A 22,894-nucleotide genomic window follows, 5' to 3' on the forward strand; every position below is an offset into this window, starting at 1 on the left:
TCCCAGGAAGGCTGCAAGGCCCTGCAGAGTGGCCGGCATCTCCTTCACTTCCTAAAAGGGAATTCAGAGTCTGAACCATCCAATCCTTATGTGCACTGCTGGGTTTTGCCAGCTTCCTATCTTGTCTGTGCTCAGGATTCTAAGTCCCTCAAAGACAAGGGCTACATCTAGAGCCCCTTTGTGTGCCCACAGGCCAGAGGCCACCCAACACCTTGCACACAGCTGGGTTAAATTTGAAAACCAAATGGTCACATCTTCTTATGTCCAAGCTAGATGGCCCTCATACTATCAGCTGGTCCACTCCCTATAAAGGTTCATTTGGGAAACAGACTCAGAAGTGCTGTGAGTTCCTCCAGGTCACCAGCCAGTAAGAACCCCAGTGCCTGGCCCCTGCCTGGCAGGCACAACCCAGAGGCATCTGGGGCCAGCTCTCTTCTCTGAACCAGTCCTGTTGGATACCAGGAACAGCCTGGCATGACCTTCCCTTCCAGGTCACAGCTAGGATTTGGCCTTGAATAGAGCCACAGAAGCCAGGTTGGTAGCTCTAGGAGTTAAGAGGTGGAGGAGAAGATGGGGGCTCAAAGGTGTGCAGCCTGTGGCTTTCCTGGGGTCACAGCCTCAGGGCCCTGCGGTGAAGCCAGGTATATCCTCCCATTCTGCCCTGGGGTCAGCCCAGCCTGGCAAGGGGCAGACTGCTGACCTGCGGACACATGAGGGAACGTGCAAGCCACCTGCTGCATCAGGAAAACGCTGGAGGCAGAGAGAAGTCAGGAACATCCATTTTTAGTGGGAGGTCAGTTCGGGCTGGATGTTCCCTCCTGGCAGGACGCTTTGAGCAGTTTCCATCCTCCCAGTACATGGCACAGGGCTGGCCCCCAAAGGATGCTTGGGAAGTGTTTGCTGCATAAGAAGCAAGGCCTGGGCTTTACTCATCTCGGTGTCCTTCTGTCCAATGCCAGCCTCAAGAGTTGCCCTCCTTGAATGTTTATGGGATGAGTAAGTGGCCTCTGGGAGCCCTTCCCCCCTACCCCTTCCCCTCCTTGCACCCCTTCCCCTCCTCTCACCCCTTCTCTCTGTGATCCCAGCCCCTCCCACAGTAGAATCAAAGTGGGTTTGGGCCCTGGGCAGAAGTGGCCCTTGCTTCCATCCCTCCCTGGCCAGCTGACTGGGAGCTGGGAGCTGACACACCCCCAACCATGATGGAGCTGCTGTACAGTGTGGGGCTGAGGGTGTGATTGGGGTTGGCATCCTTGGGCTCTGCTATCTAAAAGCTGTGTGACCTTGCACAGATTGCTTCCCCTCTCTGTGGCCATTTCCTAAGCTGTGAAATGGGGCCACAGAGGCCGTGAGGAGGAGGCACATGGGCTTGGCACAGAGGGCAGTCAATACATGCTGACCACCGTCAAGAGCCCAAATTGCAGGTTGCTGTTTCCCAGCTTCCCCTCCCACTGGGCTGTGGGCTCCCTGACGCCCCCTGCAGCCAGACAGGCGAGGACAAGATGACAAAAGGCAGGCAGGGCCCAAGAACCCAGTTCCCTGCTCTTTTAATAAAAATAGACAGCCTTTAGACAGCCTTCTCCCATTCATTGTTCTGCTGAGGCAAGCATCATAGACTCAATTCTTCCTCGGACCTGGAAAGTTCCTTCCTTCCTTTCCCCTCCCCTGTCACATTTCCTTTATCTAAATCCTCAGCTATGAAAGGACACATCGACAGCTGGGGGCGTTATCTGGTGGAGGGGACCTTTTCCTCGGGTGTCTCTGAGATAAGGCGTCTTATCAGCCCCCATGTCAGGGAAGGTGCCAAGCATTCTAATCATTGAGGCATGCAGCATTTTCCCCTCCCTGCCCCCCCTTTTTATTATTAAAGTCACAAAAGACCTTGAGCTTATAAACAGTCTGATTTGCAGATAGGGTTTCAGAATGAGCAGTGCTCCCTGGATGGAGCTTGGCCAGGTGATGATGAGTCCAGGTGGGGGTTCTGAGAGGCTAGCCTCCTCCGATGGGATGACACCAGGCAGGGAGGGGGTAAGGTGGGGTCACAGAAGGAACATGAGTGTTTTAGGGGCATGCCCCAATCCTGTCTCTGCCTTGCTGTGTGGCCTTGTATGGGACACTTGGCTTCTCTGGGCCTAGGCCACTTTATATGACAATAACCAATTCATTGATTCGGTCATTCATTCAATACCTATTTATTAAGTGATTACTCTTGCCAGCCACTGGGGAGAGACAGACAAATAAGACACAGTGCCTACCCCTAAGAAACCCAGTCCAGTGGAGAGAGACAGATGTGAAAATTGACAATTACACTTGGTATGATCAGGGCAGAGATGGAGATGGTGGATATCGGGAGGAAGGGACAGCTGAGCCAGGATCTGAAGACAGATCTGAGTTCAAATGGATTAGGGTCATGGTGCCATTGGCAGGAGAACCAGCAGGGGCAAAGGTCCAGAGGTATGAGGCAGCCTGACTGGAAGGAGGGCCGCGGGGAGCTGTGAGAGAGATGAGGTTTGCTGGGCAGAGGGCTGGGCTCTACTCGGGCCAGGGAGGTTTTTAAGGCCAAGGCGAGGAATATGATTGTCTTGGTTGCAGATGATGGGGATGATACAGGAGTTGGAGGTGGTGGTCCCCTTGTCCTTGACATGTTTCACTGTCCCCTCCCCACTTCCCTCCTAGGACACCCCACCACCCTGCCACGTGCCCCCAGTGGCAGGGCACAGGGTTCCTGGGAGAATGGGCAATGAGTTGGGACAACTAGGGGTGCAGAGAGAAAAAAGTCCCTCTTCTGTAAGTGAAGAGCATCTCTCAGGCTGCCTGTAGCCCTCCAGAAGCAAGGAATGGGAGGATGCAGGCAGCTGCCTGGTGAAGCTGAGCCAAAGCTGAGGCCTGCACTTGGACACCATTGTGCCCTGAAAACCCCCACACCCTGAGCTCAGTCGGATGACCCCTCGCAGCTCCCAGAACTGCCTGGCATCCACCATAAGAGCACTCTGACAACTGGAGCCCTGCTGGGAAGGCAGCTGATGGGGTCCCAGAAGGCTCCAGAATAGGAGACCTGCACCTCCCCCAACCATTGCAGCCCCCAGCCTGCCCTTTTTCAACTGCAAAGCATGCAGGATGTATGGCCCATGGGTCACTGGGGCACCTAGAGAAGGGCTGGGCTTCTGGACCCCTGGCACCTGGTAAAAGGCTGGAGGTAGAACTGGGCATGGCGAGGACTCTGGCAGAAAGTGACCTGGGCGTATCCATAGGGGTCATGGAGCCACTGTTACAGGCCAGAGAGGGTCATTAACCCAGCTGGGGTTACACGGCATGTGCTGGGAGTCAGAGAGGTTCTGGGCTTCTAGGGTTTCAGAAGGGCACCAGTCTCTGACCCCCCTCCTTACTGTCCTGAGTACAGCCAAGTGGTAAGGGGGTGACTGCACCCAGCCACTCCCCTGCCTGGCAGCCTTGGCAGGCCACGGCCCCTGTGGCTTGGGTTTCCCATCTGTGGAGGGAGAGGTCTCAGGTTGGCTTTCTCCAGAGCTACCACCTCTACCCCACCCCCTATGTCAGAGCCACGAGAGATGGACCCTGCCCTGGAGCAGGGGGCGCAGAAGGAGGCGGGCCAGTGTGAGGGAGGTTGCAGCGGGCCTCGTACCTTCCAGATTGCACACGATTTTGAGTCCCCGCGGACCGCCTGTGTGTGAGAGGATACCCGTAAGTGCAGAGTAACACGCCAGGCAGCAAACACATATGTACGTAGGTGATTGTGTACCAGGGCGTGTGTGTGCGCCCAGCCCTGCCTGTCCACATGCACAGCATGTCCTCCAGGGCTGGTGTCCATGACTGGTGATGGCGGGCCCGAGTCAGGCCCGCTCCCGCCACCTGCTCACGTCGCAAGTCCCCGAGGAGAGGAGCAGCGCTGCCTTCCTACAGTCAAGGACTTTCATCCCTGCAATAAGCCCCACTTCATTCCCTTTTTAAACTGTATAATTTCTGCCTGATTGTAATGGCCTATTTTAAAATTACCAGAAATCAAAGCCAGGAAGTGGATACTGCAGCTTTTATTGCATCTCTGTGTTAAGGCTGGCGATTGGGGAGGGGGTGGTGAGAATCACCACCCCCTCCCCTCCATCCCCCACTTTCTCTCTCTCTCTCTCTCTCTCTGTCTCTCTCTCTCTCTCTCTCTCTCGATTTTTTTTTTTTTGAGATGGTAATAGGAGAAAATTGGTTTTGAAACTGAATAAAAGTCCCTTTCAGAGGAAATCATTTCTTTCAGGGTACCTTTGCTGAAAGTAAAATAGGGCATAATGAAAGGTGGTTACGCGATTGTCTTTCATTTACCGAGAGGCCAGGACAGACGGGAGGCTGCAACCGTCTCCGGGAAATACAAGATTGGAATAATTGCGCCATAACAAGGAGCTTGTTGTGAAATTAGTATCTTAAGAAAGTAGTGAAAAAAGGCTTTTCCTCATGAATACTTCATTATTAGAAGAAAGCGGCAGAATTTAGGACTCCAGACACCTGTTTAGTATTAAATAACTTGCCTTTCTTCCCCTTCAGCACACCCCCCTCCCCCCGCTTTCTTCTCCTCCTTTTTTCAAACCAACATGAAGATTGAGGTGACTCAGCTTGGCTGCTCAGGACTTGGGGAGGTCGGGAGGTGGTGGGGACGGGGTACCCAGGTGATGGACATCAGGGGCGTCCGGGGTTGAGCTCACCCCAAGACCTGCCTTCTCCTTAGTAGGAAGGGAGGAAGGGACCTCTAAGTAAACTCTCACTGCCACCCTCCTATGGGAGCCTCCCAGGCAGACCCACCCTGACCCTGCCACTCAGGGCCTTTGGGCTATCAGGAATGTACCTGCACCTTCTGAAACGTTCTCTGCAGGAGAGTGGGTTTGGGGAAGCTGAAGACGAGTGTCTGTGTGAATGTCAGGCTGTGGGGGAAGGTACCACACAGGCCTGTGTGCAGCCACATCTGAGCTGCTGCCCTTCAGGGCACAGGCCTCTGTCCTTCCCATTTGGGTAAGGAGCTCAGTCAGGCAGCGACAGGGATCTCTGGTCAGGGTAGCCTTGGTGGCCCATGGGGGCTGGGCTCAGGGTGCAGCATGGATCAAGGTTCAAGCGTCCATCATTCTCCCAGGGACGCCATCCTGACATATCCCCTCCAGTGGGGGCTGTGAGGATACACAGGGCAGGAGGCAGACCAGTACTTCAGTCACCTGGGACACCCACGTACCCTCTGATGTTTCCCAAGCACCCCTGTGTAGACGCCCAAGATGACCAGGTGGGGTCTTCAGGTTGACTTGCTTACAGGGGGCTGCCACCAGCTGGAAGGACAGCCTGCTACAGGGCACGGAGGGAGTGAGGAGGGACTGGGGACATCAGGGCAGGCCCCAGAGCAGGTGACCCATATGTCAGGCAGGGCTGGGCATGTCTGATGTCATTCCTGCCCTATCATGGTGTAGCCCCCACTCAAGAGCCCAGATTCTCTTCCTTCCCGTGAGGCCACAGACGGGCCTCTTGATGCCTTCGGCCTTGGTCCTCTCATCGGTTGAATAAGGGGAAAGGGTATGTGCTTTGAGAGTCTCTGATGTTCTTTGGGGTTGCAGGGAGACTCCTGGTGGGAGGCAAACTCGGAACAGCCCCCAGGTGACAGCGCACCTCATCTTCCTCCTGCAGGGACCCTACCGCAGAGCGCGCCCCACCGGGGACCCCCAGCTCAGCCATGCTGGCCTGTCTGCAGAGGACCCAGAACCCCCCGGGCCAACACCTGGCCTGCCCGAGCAAGAGCCTGGAGCTGCGCAAGTGTGAGTAGGACACCTCCCCAGCCTTTGCAGGGCAGGTCGAGGGTGGAGAACGCCATTCACCATTGCGTCCACCACCATGGCCCTGTCGGAAAGCCTCTGTGCTCTCTCAGGCTCCCAGGCCTTGGCCCCGGCTGTGCTGCCTTCCTGGTCTCCCTCCCCAATATGACACTCACTCCTTTGTCTGGCCGGCTCCTGCTGGGTGAGACTCTCAACTCTGGCGTGACCTCCTTCCTAGCAGGCTCTTCTGACCACCACCATCACCATGGCCCAACCCTGTCTCTGTGACCTCACCACCATTGTCTCGCCATGTCTGTCTCACTCACCACCATTAAAGTAGGATGACATGGAAGCAAAAAATAGAATGGGATCCCTGCTTGAGGCCCGTGAGCTGTGTGGTCTTAGGTGTTTCCTTCTCTCTCTGGTCTTGCTTTTTCACTGGGACTGGTGACCAGGGGTGTTCTCACTATCTAGGACCAGGATCCCAAATGCTCTGATCTGATTATTTTTAGCTACTGTAATTTCTTTTTTACAGTAGCTACCTAGAAATGGAGATTTGCATTAAAATCTGGATTTCTAGGATCTCCTGAAAACAAAAACAGAGGATCTGGTAACATGGGCCTGTGTGCCTGGACTGCAGCCATGGTTAGAGCTGAACAGCAGTCTCCTTTAAAGGGACGTCCATCTCCAGGTCACCGCAGTCTCCACCCCTCCCTGTTGCTTCTGTCCTACAGCCCAAGATCCGTTGCTGTTTAGCATGATGCTTACACTGTGAAAATATCTTTTCTTTTAAATATTTACTTATCTTTAGACTAGGTAACACATTCATGTTATCTAACACTCAGAGGAAGGAAGGGGTGTACAGACAAAAGCCTCCCTCTGGGCCAGCCACCTGCTTCCCTCGTGAGGGAGTCCATGTCATCAGCTTCCTGGGTGTCCTACCAGATGTTTTATGCATCCCAGCAAATATGTGTGGACACGCGTATTTTACACAGTGTTCTGCACCTCACTGTTTCCCTCTGTAATCTATTCTGTATGTCAGCTTCTAAAGAGCATCCTCATTCTTTCGCCACATCGTTTTTTCCAGCAGGGATGACCCATAATTTATCTGGCCAGTCCTCTGTTCAGACTGTAGCTGACCTGTTGCCATCACAAGCAGTGCAGCAGTAAACCCTGTATGTGTCATGAGGGTGTGGATAAAACTGCAGGGGACATTTCTGGAAGTGGAAAAACCGGGTCAAAGGGATGTGTATTTGGCATTTTGATAGTTGTGGTCTGATAGACATCTTTAGATGGTGCATCTGCGGACACCTTACATTCTGGTGTGAGAGGATCTGTTCCCCACCCCTCACCATCACAGCGTCATATCACACTTTTAGGTTTTGCCCACCTGAGCAGTGAAAATAGGATCACAGTGCGGGTTGCTTTTGTTTAGGGAGTCAAGGTCTAGCTATGTTGCCCAAGCTAGTCTCAAACCCCTGGCCTCTTGCCATCCTCCCGCCTCTGCTTCCAGAACAGCTGGGATTACAGGCGTGAGCCATCGCACCTGGCCACGGTGTAATTTTAACTCAGTTTTATATGAATGAGGTTGAATATCTTTTCATGTCTGTGCTATTTGTTTTTCCTTTGACTAATCACTTATCTCCTTGGCTCCTTTTCTTTTAATTGGGTGGTTGTTTTTGTCTTTATTGATTTGTAGAAGCTATTTGTATATGATGGAATCAGACCTCTGTCTGTGGTATGAATTGCAGATGTTTTCCCCAAATTGGTTTTTGTTTTCGATTCTGCCATGGAGGAATTTTCTTTGGGAAGTGAAATTTATAAGTGTTTCCTTTTATGGCCTTTGGATTTTGCATCATACTTAGAAAGTCCTTCCTCAGGCTAAGATTATTATTTTTTAATTCCCCCAGGTTTTTTATAGATCTTTGATGGTTTTAAAAAAATGTATGAGGCCGGGCACAGTGGCTCACACCTGTAATCCTAGCACTTTGGGAGGCAGAGGCAGGTGGATCACCTGAGGTGAGGAGTTCAAGACCACCCTAGCCAACATGGTGAAACCCAGTCTGTACTAAAAAATACAAAAATTGGCCAGGCATGATGGTACACGCCTGTAATCCCAGCTGCTGGGGAGGCTGAGGGAGGAGAATCACTTGAACCCAGGGAAGCAGAGATTGCAGTGAGCCAAGATCACGCCACTGTACTCCAGCCTGGACAACAGAGCAAGACTCGGTCTCAAAAAAAAAGTATGATCTCTATATGATCTATAGTTTATTGGGGACAAAGTGTGAGGTATGGGACCAAATATATTCAAGTATCAGTGCAATACTATTTTATTTATTATGTTGTTTAAAATTTGTAACCTTATTGAAATATAACTCATATACCATTCACCAATTTGAAGTGTACAATTCCATGGTTTTTAGTATATTCACAGAATTATGCAGCTGTCACCACAGTCAATTTAGAACATTTTCATAACCTCAAGAAGAAAACCGACACCCATCAGCAGTCACCTCATCTCTCCCCACCAACTCCCTCCCCTTTCTCTACAGATTTCCCTATTCTGGACTAGTGGCTGGCATCTTTCCCTTAGCATAATGTTTATACATTCATCTGTGTTGCCGCATATGTTTCTCCAGGTTAAGTAGCCCTTATCAGAAATGCTTGAGACCAAAGTGTTTTGAATTTTGGAAAATTTGCATTATACCAGTTGAGCATCCCAAATTAAAAAACCCAAAATGCTCCAATGAACATTTCCTTTGTATGCAACGTCAGCACTCAAAAGGTTGCAGATTTGGGAACACTTTGGATTTTAGATTTGGGTGCTCAACTTGTAATATTTTTCCCAGACAGTCTTGCTCTGTCACCCAGACTGGAGTGCAGTGGTGCGATCTCAGCTCACTGCAGCCTCCACCTCCCAGGTTCAAGTGATTTGCCTGCCTCAACCTCCTGAGTAGCTGGGATTACAGGCACAAGCCACCATGCCCTGCTAATTTTTGTATTTTTTAGTGGTGACGGGGTTTCACCATGTTGGACAGGCTGGTCTCGAACTCCTGACTTCAGGTGATCCACCTGCCGTAGCCTCCCAAAGTGGTGGGATTACAGGCATGAGCTACCGCACCCAGGGTCTGTAGTACATTTTGGTATTTGTTGCTCCTTGTTCTCCCCTCTCCACCCAAATTTCCTTGGCTCTTTTATATATTTTCCTGTCTGAACTATAGAATCAATTTATCTAGGTCAAAACAAAAATCCTATTTGTGTTTTTACTGGTATTGCATTACATTTACAGATGAATTTAGGAAGAAATGACACTTTTATGATGCTTCCTTTCCCACCAAAATATGATACACTTCTGTTTCATGTCTCTCAGAAATGTTTTAACATTGGCCTGGTTGAAATCTTGAACCTTGGTTGGTTAAGTTTATTTCTGGATAGTTTAGATTTTTTAGTTATTCTTTTCTTCCACAAATGAAGGTTGGTTATATGAAGGCTGTTAACTTCTGTCACCTCACTGAATTCTTTTATTGTTCATAACAGTTTTTCAATTTAGCCACTTGGGTTTTTCAGTTATACTATTGTATGATTTACAGATAATAAATTTACACCCTGCTTTGTTTTATACCTTAATTTGTTTTATTTAATAGTTGGCTACTATTCCTGGAACAATGAAAAATAATAGTGGCAATAAACATTCTTGCTTTGTACCTTCTAGATTTCCCCATGAAGCAAATGCTGGCTTTGGGGCAGATAGTTTATCAGGTTAAATAAGTCTCCATCTATTCCTCTTTTGTTGAGGATTTTAAAAATCAAGAATGGAAGTTGAACTTTGCCAAAAGATTTTTCAGCGTTTATCATCACATTTTTCCCATCAGTGAATTAACTTGAATAATAATAGAGTTCTTAATATTGAACTATCCTTGCATTCCAGCCCCAGTTGGTCATGGTGAATATTTCTTTATAATATACTGCTGGGTTGGATTTGTTATTTAGGATTTTTACTGCAGTCTTATCAAAGAGATTGTTCTTTGGTTTTCTTTTTTTGGAACAATTTTGATTGGGTTTTGCTATGTTATACTCACATCATGAAGAAAATCGAGGCTTTCCTTCTTTCTCTTTTGTCTGAATAGTTTAAATAGACATAGAATTATCTGTCCTTAAAAGTTTGGTGATTCTCCATGAAACTGTTTGGGCTAATGCACTTATTTGGGGTGAGTGGGTAGTGCTTTGATAATGCTGTTTCTTCTCTAATAATTGGTTTAATTGTTCTGCTTTTTGGGTGACTTTAGTAAATTATGTTTCTCTAGAAAAGTATTCATTTTATCCAGGTCTTCAGATTGATTTGCATTAGGTTGAACTAAATAATTTTTACAACTCTTAATGGTGAGTTCACCCTTATTTCTTATATTGCCTATTTTGTGCTCTTTTTCCTGTTTTTCTTCATTAGGTTAGTTAGCTTAATGATACTATCTATCCCCTTTCCCCAAAGATTCATCTTTAGGATTTATTTATTAGTAATTACCCTTTTCTGGTCTCTAACTCAATTTATGCTTTTATCTTTATTAAAACTTTCCTTCAGCTTTTAGGTTTTTTCCCCTTAGAGAGTTACATTTTTACATTACTTTTTTTTTTAAAAGGAAAAATTCAGGCTACAAAGTCTCTGAGCACTGCTGAGCTATATGTAATATTTTCAATATTATTATTTTTTAGATAAATTTTAACCTAAGATTCATTTGAGTCCCACTCATCCATTCAGATAGTGAGTGCTTTTGTGTTTTACTTCTAGGGTGGTGGTAGTGTTTTTTATGATCAGAGAATCTTGTCTGTCATTTCTACTTTTTAGGAATTTGTTGAAGCTTCCTTTGTGATATAACCTATGGTAATTGTTGTGAGCTTTGTGGATTTTTTAATGGGAACTTAAAAAGGTGTTCATTTTGCTTTCAGCATTCAGTTTGGTATATACCAATTTTATCTCCCATTAATTAGGCTTTTAGGTTTTCTATAGTCTTATTCTCCTGTCATGGATGGAGAAAGGAATTAGACACCTGCTGCTAGCATCTTCCTGTCTATGGCTTCTTGTAGCACCTGTATCTTTGGCTTTTGAATGGCGATGCAATGTTATTTAATGCATAGATATTAATAATCTTAAATCTTCATAGTGAATTATATCCTAAGAGATAAAATTGAATCCAGGCCAAAAAGTCCAGGATTCAATTTTATCTATTAAAATGGTAATCTCTGCCTTTTAAATTCACATTTGTCTTAAAAACCTTGCCAATCCTTTTATTTCAGCCTTTCTGAATTATTTTGTTTAGATGTGACTCATATACTCTAGAGTTGGATTAAGCTTTGTGATCCAGTCTGAATGCCCTTTTTTTCTTTTAATAGGAGAGTTTAGCCCATTTACATTTATTGATATGACAGATGTCTGGTTTTAGTTCAGTCATTTGTGCTTTATTTAAATTGCTCTAAAAAGTCTTTCACGGTGTGATTTGTGTTCTCTGCTTTGTTTTGTGTACCTACTAATCATAAGGAAGGTTGGTGATTTTGTTCTAGTGGTATAACTATTCCTTAATTCTCTATTTCTTTAGAACAGTATCTATTATTTTTCCTATGAGGAATAAAATCATGAAATTGGCATATTTTCTTTTTCTTTCCACAACATTTTCTTAGAGTTCACTTCATATTTTCATACCTGTATTATCTAACATCAGTTTTAAATGGTATCGTTTCATTCCAGCTATTAAAGATGAGGCTATCCAGCCGGGTGCAGTGGTTCACACCTGCAATCCCAGCACTTTGGGAGGCCAAGGTGGGAGGATCACATGAAGCCAGGAGTTCGACATAAAGACTAGGGTATCGTTCCATTTATAATCCTGTCCCCTTCTTTCCTCCTTCCTTTCTCATCTGTGATTAGCGATGCTATTACTGTAATCTCAGGGCTTATAATACAGCACCTGCTATGTCACCATAATCCTCACATTTGTTTCTTTAATTAAAGAATAGTGCTCACTACCAAATCTTTTGCATTGATTTACTCATTGTCTGACGTTGGCCCGCTAGTATTTTCCTGAAGGCCTCCTGTGAAAAATACTCCTGGAGTTTCTGCACGTGCAGAACATCTCTCTGTTGCCTTTCTACTTGAATGGGTTAAAATAAAAAAGTTCCTGGTTCATTTTGTTTCTTTGAGGATTTTGTAGGCTTTGTTCTACTGTCTTCTAATATTGCATGTTGCCATGGAGAAACTGAAGCCTGATTTTCCCCCCTTCTATTTGATTTTGATCTTTCCATATCTTTCATGTCCAGTTACTTGATGAGGATGTGTTTGGGAGTTGATCGTACAGAGTCTGTTTTCCCTGGAACGCAGTACTGTGCCTTCTCAGCATGCAGATCCCAGGCTGGGATTTTAGTTTCCTTCCTTGGGGACTCCAGCTAAGCATATATTGGCTGTCTTTCACCATTTTCCCTATCTACCTTTTTCTGATTAGACCTTTCTGACATCTTTCATATTGCTCACTTTTTTCCCTGTGTTTTCTGCCCCTTCTTTTTTCTCCTGTGCTCATTCTATTTCCCCCTTGACTTGGGCAGTAAGCTTTTTTTTTTTTTTCTGTTGCTTTATAGAAACAACTGCTTACTAAGTTTTTTTCTTTCTTGATGAAATACTTGTCTATGATTTTCATCTCTTCTGTGACTGTATCCTTCTGCTAGGAGGTGTTTTGGCCAACCATGAATTTACTTACGCTTTGTCTTGCTTTCATTTTTTAGTGTATTTTTTATTAGGTCCTATGCTGGTTCAATTTAGATTACTTAGGAGGAAATTAGTTTTTCCCAGTCCATTGGCAGGAGGTTCAGGTTGGAGAAAAGCCAGGGACATGTCCTGAGCTGACAAACCCCTACTTCCACTGCTTCAAATAAGGGGTTTAGATTTTGTCCTCAGGGTGTGCCCCTCACTTTTGGGACATGTTTGCTGCTGACTTTCAAATCTGCAGGTATGGCCCTTTTTTCTAATTCTTTTACTTTTATTTATTTATATTTTTTTGAGACAGAGTCTTGCTCTGTCACCAGGCTGGAGTGCAGTGGCACGATCTCAGCTCACTGCAACCTGTCTCCTGGGTTCAAGCGATTCCCCTGCCTCAGCCTCCTGAGTAGCTGGGACTGCAGGCGCACACCACTATGCCCGGCTAATTTTTTGTATATTAGTAGAGACAGGGTTTCACCATGGCCAGGATGGTCTCGATCTCCTGACCTCATGATCCTCCTGTCTCTGCCTCCCAAAATGCTGGGATTACAGGCATGAGCCACGGCGCCTGGCCTTTTTCTGCTTCTTAGCTCTACTTGATCTCTGCTGCTCTTGGTAGCCTATTCTTTTTTGTTTAGTGATTTAGCAGCTACAGTGTATTCCACTGCAGGGATAAAAAATGATAACATTTAACCAGCCCTTGGCTGATGGACATTTAGGTTGTTTCTAGTCTGTCACTATTCTAAACAGCCCTGTAATGAACATCTTTGTACATGTGCATCTGCGAAAAAAAAAAAAAATTCTTCCAGGCTGTACTCATTGTCACAAAGGGTCTGTGCATTTTTTTTTTTTTTTTGAGATGGAGTCTCACTCTATCGCCCAGGCTGTAGTGCAGTGGCACAATCCGGGCTCACTGCAACCTCCAACTCCCTGGTTCAAGTGATTCTCCTGCCTCAGCCTCCCAAACAGCTGGGACTACAGGTGCATGCCACCACTCCCGGCAAATTTTTTGTATTTTTATTAGAGATGGGGTTTCACGGTATTAGCTAGGATGGTCTCGATCTCCTGACCTCATCATCTGCCCGCCTCAGCCTTCCAAAGTGCTGGGACTACAGGCGTGAGCCCCCGCACCCAGTGGGTCTGTGCATTTTAACCTTTGATTGCTACTGTCCAGCTGTCAGGACTCCCTGCCCTCTGCTACCAGATGGCTAGAGGAGGGGCTGGTCCTGATGACTTGGGCTGGCCCTTCCTTCCTGCTCCCAGGCCAGAAAATGAGAGCAGGGATGGTCACCAAGGATATCCTGCTTCCCCCGCCCATTCAGATCCTTTGACATCTCTGCACGTATTGGAAAAGACAGTGACTCTGCCTGTAATTGAAGAGCACAGGAAACAGGAAGGCAGGAAGGGAGATAGCAGAAAATTGAATTGGGTGCCCTGCTGCTGCCAGTCAGCGCCTGGACACTAGGTCAGGGAGGCTCCTGCCCTTTCCTCCTAGACATGGTTCTTAGGTGATAGGGCCCAGATCTCTCCTCTTGTCCCTGTCGCCCCTGGGCAGAACCAAGACAGGAAAGGGCTTGTGACCAGACCCGGGGCCATGCTGTGTTTTCAACCAAGGGAGAAAGGTCTCAACCAGGCTGTGGGCAGCATGATGACCCTGGATCCCTGGATGAGTGGTTCAGCCTCTCAGGGCTCCTGTTCTCCTCCCTCTGTAAAACAAGGGCTCCGTTGAGGTGAACCTCAGAAGCTACCCAGCTCTTGCCATCTGTGATAACATCAACAGCTTGGTTGAGGGGGATGAGGTGGTCCAGTCTGAAACCCCTGTCTCCCTTTTCCTGTAAAACAGGGATCAGAGTAGCTTGTGGTGAGGTCTGGCTGTAGGCTGAGAAATGGCCAGGGAATCAGAAATAACCACAGTTCAGTTCTCTGGGATCCAAGGTCAGATGGGCCAGAGGAGGTGGGTTGCAATGAACTGAGTCCAGGAGTTTGGGCGGCAGGGGCCTATCCTAGGTGACTGGAAAAAATGACCTGCAGAAAAGCAAAGGAACCTGCCTACCCCTGGGCCAGCAGCCTGTGGGTCTCAAATGCTCAGGCCCTTCCTCACTAATACATCTTCAACTTTCCCATCATGGCGTTAATATGCAAACTTTGAGTCACACACTGCTGAAGGTGCAGGCTGCGCGGAAGCCCCAGAGAGGCACCATGAGGGCCGGTGGTCCGGGGGCACTCAGGGACTGGGCCTTGTCCCTGTCCAAGGGGCCCAAGGAGGTAGAGCTGAGGCAGCTGACTCAGGAGGCAGACATGAGCACCTACCCTTCACAGCTGGACCTTAGGCATATGATGTGGCCTCTCTGTGCCCCAGGCTGCTACTCTGCAGCCAAGGGTAGCATGTCCACCCTGCCCCATCCCCATGAACCGCTAGGGCTTTGGGACTGTCTAGGGGTAAAATACAGGCTGTGCCCTGAAGAGGGTGCGTATGTGTGGTCTTGGACGAGCAAGTGACTGCCTCGGTCTCCTCTGCTGTGACATAGAGATAGGAATGGAAGGAGAGGACTCTGCAGGGCCTAGCAGCTAACCCAGACACCTCACCTGCCCCGATCCCGGGGCGGGAGCCTCTCTCCCATAATATCGATACCAATGAGGGGGCAAGATGCTCCACAACCCGTATTGTTCATGATAGGTGAGAAGCTTTGAAGGGCTTGTCACCCAAGAGGATCAGGGAGCAGCTCTTCCCCAGTTCCCACCCTCACTCCACCCCTGCCCTACAGACCCCCAGGACACCGACAGGCTAGAGCTACTGCCCAAGTGAACTGCCGCCCACCGGCATTCCTGCAGGTGCCACTGCTTCCACTGATGCTAATAAAAGACAGAAGAAACAAAGCAATTTAAAATTCCAATGAAATTAAAAATAAATCTAGGGCTGCACGGCAGATTCAGTTATGCAGCTGTTGCTGAGTGCAGCCTGAGGGATGGAAGGAAGGTCTGGGGCCGTTCCTGCCGCGGGTACTCAGCCTGTGAGAGGACAGAGGCTCAGAGATGAAGGACCAGATAGATCTCATCCCTGTTTATGATTTAACAACCAGAAAATAAGCTTCAAGCCAACTAGGAAGAAAGTCAACCTCCTTTGTTTACCAGAGTCCAACCACCATCCACTGCAAACAAATTTGAGGCTTGGTAACATCAGAGGGAGACAAAGATCCTGCTCACTGCTTGTCCACACACTGCACAGAGGCTGCAGCCAGCACAGGTAAGCTAGAACAAGTACATTAAAAGGTAGTATAAGGATTAGAAAGGAGTAGAATTATCTGCATAGAAAAACCCAAGAGGCCAGCTGCAGTGATGTACACCTGGAGTCCCAGCTACTCAGGAGTCCGAGACATCAGCCTCGCCAACATATCGAGACTTTGTCTCTAAAAAAAGAAAAGAAAGAAACCCAAGAGAATAAGACTTCAGCAATATAAGATCAACATACAAACGCAACTGCACTCCTTGACAGCAGAGGCTGGCAAACATTTTCTGCAAAGAGCAGATATTTTCAACCTTGCAGGCCATATAGTTTCTGTTAGTAATTTATTAATGCTCCCGTTCTGGCAGGAATACAACCACAGACATACATAAATGAACAGGTATAGCTGTGTTCCAATAAGACTTTATTTACAAAAGCAGGCAGCAGGCCAGATTTGGCCCACAGGTGGTAGTTTGGGACTTTTTTTTTTTTTTTTTGAAACAGGGCCTTGCTCTGTCACCCTGGCTGGTGGGCAGTGGTGTGGTCACAGCTCACTACAGCCTTGACCTCCTGGGCTCCAGTGATCCTCCCACCCCAGCCTCCTGCATAGCTGGGACTACAAGCTCATGCCACCATGCTCAGGTAATTTTTTAATTTTTGGTAGGGATGGGGTCTCACTATGTTGTCCAGGCTGTTTTTGAACTCCTGTCTCAAGTGATCCTCCTGCCTCAGCCTCCCAAAACACTGGGATTGTAGGCATGAGCCACAGCACCTAGCCTGTCCATTTTTAAATTCAGCAATTTGTCTTTTTATTAAGTTGTAAAACTTCTTCATATATTTTAGATACAAGTTCTGTATCAGGTGCATGACCTGCAAATATTTTCTCCTGTTACGGAATTGTTTTTTGAATTTGGTCACTTTTATTTTTGGTATTTTTATCTAAGAAAGCTTTGCATAACTCAAGGTCATGAAGATATACTACTGTATTTTAAGAGTTTTCTGGTTTTAGCTCTTCCATTTAGGTCTGTAATTCATTTTAGCTTTTGTGTACATCATGCATGAGGAAAGGATCCAACTTCATTCTTTTGCATGTAGATATCTGGTTGTCCCAACACCATTTGTTGAAGAGACCAATCTTTCTCCTACTGAGTTGTTTTGGCTTCTTTTTGAAAATCAATTGATCATAAATGTAAGGGTTTGTTTCTGGATTTTCTCTTCCATTGATCTACATGTCCATCTTTATGCCAGTATCATAGTGTCTTGATTCCTACTGCTTCATATTAAGTTTTGAAATCAGAAAGTGTAAATCCTCCAACTTTGTCCTCCTCCTTCAAGATTGTTTTGGCTGTTCTGAGTCCCATGAAGTCTAGTCTCAGCTTGTCAAGTTCTGCAAAGAAGCCAGCTAAGGTTTTGATAGAGATTTGCTTTGGATTTATAGATCAACTTAGGGAATGTTTGCCATCTTATTATTGTCTTCCTATCCATGAACATGGGTGTCTTCCTATTTAATTTCTTTCAAGAATGTTTTGTAGTTTTCATATTTTGAGTTTTGCTTTTCTTTTGTTAAATTTAGTCCTAAGTATTTTATTCTTTTTGATGCTGCTGTAGTTGGAATTTTCTTAATTTTATTTTTGGGTTGTTCATTGTGAGTATATAGAAAGACAACTGATTTTTGTATATTGATCTTGTTTCCTGCAACTTTGCTGAACAACTTTATTCTAATAGTATTTTAGTGAATTTCTTAGGATATCCTGTATACAAGATAATGTCATCTGCGAATAGAGATGATTTTAAAATGCCTTCTATTTATTTTGTTGAATTTCTCTTGCTAAAACTTTTAATACAATGTTGAATAGGAGTGGAAAGATACTTTGATTGTAGAGGGAAAGCATTCAGTCTTTTATCATGAAGTATGACGTTAACTATGTAGTTTCCATAGTTTGTTTAGCATTTTTATCATGAGGGATATTGATTTGGCAAATGCTCTGTGTCTATTGAGATGTAGTTATCCTTCCTTCTATCAATGTGGTATTAACATTAGTTGATTTTTGGATGTTGAACCAACCTCGCATTCCTTGGGTAAGTCCCATTTGGTCATGGTATATAATCCTTTTTCTAAGTGCCTGGATTTAGTTTGCTAGTATTTTGTTGGTTTTTGTGTCTGTATTGATGAGGGCTATAAGTCAATAGTTTTGTGTGTGTACTATCTTTGGTTTTAGAATAAGGGTAATACTGGTCTTACAGAATTCATTAGGAAGTGTTCTCTCTTCTACTCTGTCTATGGAAGAGGCTGTGAGTAATTAATTCTTATTTAAATGCTTGGTAGAATTCACCCACGAGGCCATCTAGGTCTGGGCTTTTCATTATTGCTAATTCAATCTCTACTTGTTACAGAGTTGTCTTCATTTGCTTTGTGGTATCCTTTGAAGCACAAAAGTTTTGAATTTGGTCACTTGTATTTTTGGTATTTTTATCTAAGAAGGCTTTGCATGACCCAAGGTCATGAAGACCTTAGTCTATTCAGATTTTCTGTTTCTTAAGTTAGTCTTGGTAGTTGACGTCTTTCTAGGAATTTGTCCATTTCTTCTAAATTATGAAATTCTTACAATTTGTTAAGGAACCTAAAATAAATTGACAAAAGAGGCAAATGGCCTTTATAGAGAAGGAAAGTTTATTGTGATTTTTTTTTTTAAAGACATAAATAAACTTAGAAATATTTCATGTGTATAGACAGGTTCAAATGGAAAAAAAATTCAGTCCAATCCTTACATCTTGAGCATTTATCTGTTTGTAACTCAAAAGCTGACTGAAATGATAAAAACACAGGGACCAAATATGGCCAAGGCACTGTGGAGAAAGAAGTGTCAGCACTGGGGAAGGGGCTTGTCCTGTTACAGCTTAAAGTTGAGACACTGGGATCAGAACAAAGACCAGGAGACAAAGCAGGGGTTGCAGATCACTGGGGAGACATATGCCATGCTGGGACAAGTGATTATCCACAGGGAATAAGTGACAGAGGAGCCGTACCTCACACCATACCCAGAAAGGAATCCCAGGCAAACTAGAAATCCAACTCATGGGAAGCAAAACCATATCATTGTTTGAAGAAAATGAAGGAGAGTATCATCCCCAGCATAAAAAGGATTTCCAAAATGAAAGAAAAAAAAGACAAGCTGGACCACATTAAAATTAAAACTGGCCCACCATGAAAGACAAGCCAAGCCACAAATTGAGAGTGGGTGTCTGCAACACTTATAATGGATCAGTGTCCAGAATAGAGAGCCACAGATGTGGGGTGGCGGGGAGCCAGGGGTGGGGACGGGATGGGTAGGTGAGTCAGAACAAAACGTATGTGGCTGGAGACAGACAGGAATAGGTCCGTGTCTGGAGGAGGGCAGAGATGAGGCTGGGCTGAAGGCAAAAGGACAGGAGGCAACATCAGGACAAGACAGGCACCACAGACAAATCATCTGGGGCCCTGGGTGCAGGGAGAGAATACGGTATGGGCTTCCAAAGACAGAGCCCAGCTAGGGAGTAGGCAAGGGAAACCGAGGCACATGGGAGCATCAAGAAAGTCAGGCTGGAGAGGGATTAAAGTGCCCCCAGCCCTACCTGCAGGGACACTTTGGCCACTCTAGGGCTGTGGGGTGGGGAAGGTGTGTGTGTGGATAAACGTGTTCCTGGAGCCCCTGACTGTCTTTGTATCTGCAGGGTGTTTCTGAATGTCTGGGCACATATGTGAGCATCTAAGCACTGTATGTAGCTTGCATGTGTGCACATGTTAAGAGAATGAGAGACAGGGCCTCTTGTTTACTGCCACCCTCCACTGCCAGTTCCAGCCCAGAAACAGCTAGAAGGAAGGTGGCCTGCCTTTTCTGAGCACCTGTACCAGGCTGGCTGACATACATTCATTTTCTCCAGTCCCCTGCCCTCAGGGGAAACAGACATCAGGAGCTCTGTGGTAACTTCCCTGAGGTTCCATGGCTGGTCACTAGGACACGTGGATTCACACCTGCAGCTGACCTCAAAGGCCCTCAGGCTACCACCCCAGCCAGTGTGCTGGGACAGGGCAGGGTCCCTGGGACAGCCAGGAAGGTACGGAGCAGCCATTCCTGCCCCTCTCCATACCCCTTCCATAGAGGCTGGAGAACAGCTGTGTCTGCCCTAGCCCAGCCGCCATCCCTGCCCCTCCTCCTGGGCGACCTCATTAGGGATTCTGCCTCTGCCACCAGCTAATTAGTGTCACGTTAATTGAGCATTCAGGAGGCTGCCACCTCCAAGGGCAGAGTGTGGCAGTGAAGGGGAATGCAGATGTGGAGCTGCTCCCCCCAGCGGGCTGGGGCCAGGCCCTGTGCCAGGGACCCCTTCCGTCCTGGAGAAGCCCTGGACACCCCTTGCTCCGCCATTTCAACACAGACAATACCCTGAGCCCTAACAAAGGAGGCAGTAGACAAAGTGTGCAACGGCTTGAGAAAGAAATGACACTGGGTGAACACCTACTGTGTGCTTGGCATACCTTTCTTTCCCCCATTCTATGGGAAGGCGGGCGTTCACTCTATTCTACCATCCAGAAAGCTGAGGTCCACCAAGGGAACCCCTTCTCCAGACACAGGCCCAGTGAAGCAGGGGGACCCAGGAGGTAGCTCCAATGCCAGCAGAACCCAGCTCCAAGCCTCCTGTCCGCCACTCCCGGCTCCTTGGACAGGTGACTTGTCCTCTCCAAGCCTCAGCCTGCTTCTCTGTCAAATGGGGGCAGCTCCAGAATGCACCTCCCAGGGCGGTGAGGGCTGGAGAACACACACCTCCCCCTAGACCCAACCTGGTCCTGCCTGGCCCATGTCTGCGGTCGGGGCCTGGGGTCCCTTATCATAGGCCCTGTGGTGCAGAGTGTTGCTGTCCAAGCTCCTCGGTGCTCTGTGGTCCCTCGGGCACAACCCAACCGGCTCCATCCGCCCTGCCCCCTCCTCAGCTTCTGGAAGACCCGCTCTCGTGTCTCCCTGTAGCAACATTAAATCCCACTCAAAGGGCTGGTTTTAATTGGCTTAATATACTCGTTAATAACCGCGTCTATTTAACACACCTGTAAAAGGCCCATAACATTAACTTAATGGCAGCGGCAGCTCACCCAGCACTTCCAGCCAGCCTTTTAAATTTCCCGACAAGCCTTTAATGGGGGCCACGGCAGGCAGAGGCAGAGCAGGGGAAGGAGTGGCCCAGTGCAGTGAGGAGCACCCTAGTTTCTGCACATCTGAGCCCAGATGCTGCCTGGTGGGCCCTGTAGCCTCCCAAAGGCCTGGGAACATGGGATTCTTTGGCCTTGGAGCCACCATCCATGGGATGCTTCCCAAGCTCCCTCGATGGTGGCTGCAATTATGTAGACATCAGAGTGGTGAGAAAAAACAGGATCTGCCCTTGAAGGTCTCCAAATCTGGCCCAGGAGAAAAGTCGACTGACAGCTATAGCGAGCTGCCTAGCTCGAGGACACCTCGGCTGAGACCTGAGGGTCAGGAGAGCCAGTGGGCTGGGGCTGTGTAGACGACCCCTCTTACTGCATTTGTCCAGCACACAACGAAAGCTCCTACCATGTAGCAGGCACCACAGCAGACACCAGTGCGTGGTGGGGCGCTGGGTGGAAGCTGTCCCTGCCTCATGGACAGCTCCCCCGAGCCCCACGTTCACCACTTTGGATCAGGTACTAGGACCCACAGATGAGGCCCTTCGCATGGGGGCATGGGGCAGGGGAAACAGACGCAGACCAGGAAAGCAATCTATCCAGATGGTCAGCGCGGGGAGGCAGCGCTTCAGTTAGACCGTAAAGGACCAGTGAGGCTTTGGTTATGGAGGAAAGAGGGCCCGAGCCACAGGGACCACACTGCCCACTGTCGGAACGGATGACCTGGGCTCAAATCTGGGCTCGCAGATCCTCCCTGCACCACCAGAGGTCTCAGACTGGCCGCATCCTGCCCACCTGGTATGTGGTTGGCCCTGCTCCGTATTTGAACGCCGTTTTAAATGTGAACGTTCTCTGGACAGGACACGCCATCCCTGCCATCTGTCCTCTCTAGGCATTTGTTTGTGACCCCTGCCTGACACTCCTTGAACATCTGACCTCCTCTTTTGAAACCCGGGGCTTACCTCCTAGGGCTGCCAGGACGACTGCGGAAGGGCAAGGCCGTGAGGGTTTGGCACAGTGCCTGGCCTGGAGGGATAGACCACAGAGGATGGCATATGAGAGGAAGTGGGGGATGCTGTGTGTGGCTCCAGGGCCCTGTGGGAAGGAGGCCTGGGCCAGGTGGCCAGGGCCTTGAATGCCACCTGTGCAGCTCAGATTCACACAGGCACAACCTCAGTGGTGGGCACGAGAGAGGCATCTGAGAGCTTGGAGGCCATGGAGGGGGCTCCCCACAACACACGCCCACTGAGGGGAGGCACTGAGCTAGGCCACCTCATAACACCTCTCACACAGAACCCTCCCAGGTATGTGCACCATTCACCCATTTACACAAGGGAAAATGAAAGCTCAGAGAGGGACAGTGGTGTGCCTAAGGCCACACAGCCAGTGTGCGGCAGGGCTGGGATTTGAACCAGATCCATCGCTCAAGAGTCCACTTTCCACCTGCAGCCCTAACCCCAGGTGCTGTAAGGCTGCCCCTCAGGCCTCTGTGCTCTTCCCAGGAGCAGAAGCTGCTGGGTGGGAGCCAGGAAGGGCCAAGGGAGTAGGAGGAGCTTTGATGCAGCTGCCAAGGGCACTGCCCCAGGCTCCAGGCAGGTATGAGGAGGGCGGGGAGCTGTGCGCCCCTCCGCCATCCTAAATCAATACGCGGTCACTGGCTGCTGGCAATTACAGAAAAGCACAGAGAAATAAAATCCCCTTGCCGTTACATAACCTGCTCCCCTCTCTCCAGGTGGGCTGTTGTCAGCGTTTGGGGCTTCTTTCTTCACACCTTGGTTCTACCCGCTTCCAGAGAAGGAGAGAGCCTGCAGGAGTCTTGGGCAGCCACGTGGGAGCCGCCTCTTTCCATGCGCCTGCCCCTTCTGTATCCCCCACATCGCCAGGGCCTCTCAAACCTCATGTTTAATGCCCAGCAAGTCCCATTGCTTCTGAGGGCCCCTAGGTGTGGCAGCTCCCAGCGCTTCCTCTGTCCCCAC

At 48.0% G+C, this 22,894-nt stretch overlaps 1 protein-coding gene and 1 long non-coding RNA gene across 3 annotated transcripts in view; one reads left to right on the forward strand and one right to left on the reverse strand.

Annotated features, from left to right (window-relative positions):
- The window catches only part of FAM222A (family with sequence similarity 222 member A), a 55,509-nt gene that overhangs the window by 23,838 nt on the left and 8,777 nt on the right, over positions 1-22,894 (forward strand). The window contains exons 2-3 of one of the 2 annotated variants that reach the window (XM_032301142.1): positions 3,645-3,742; positions 5,662-5,789. In XM_032301142.1, coding sequence (XP_032157033.1) covers positions 5,708-5,789 — 82 coding nt within the window. In that variant the 5' untranslated portion in view covers positions 3,645-3,742; positions 5,662-5,707. The remainder of the gene's footprint in view (positions 1-3,644; positions 3,743-5,661; positions 5,790-22,894) is intronic. The other variant, XM_032301137.1, reaches the window with a different exon arrangement.
- The window catches only part of LOC116566580, a 47,762-nt gene that overhangs the window by 4,301 nt on the left and 20,567 nt on the right, over positions 1-22,894 (reverse strand). The window lies entirely within an intron of this gene.

Source organism: Sapajus apella, unplaced genomic scaffold (assembly GCF_009761245.1).
Source record: "Sapajus apella isolate SASKATOON/1434 unplaced genomic scaffold, GSC_monkey_1.0 scaffold2, whole genome shotgun sequence".
NCBI lineage: Eukaryota > Metazoa > Chordata > Mammalia > Primates > Cebidae > Sapajus > Sapajus apella.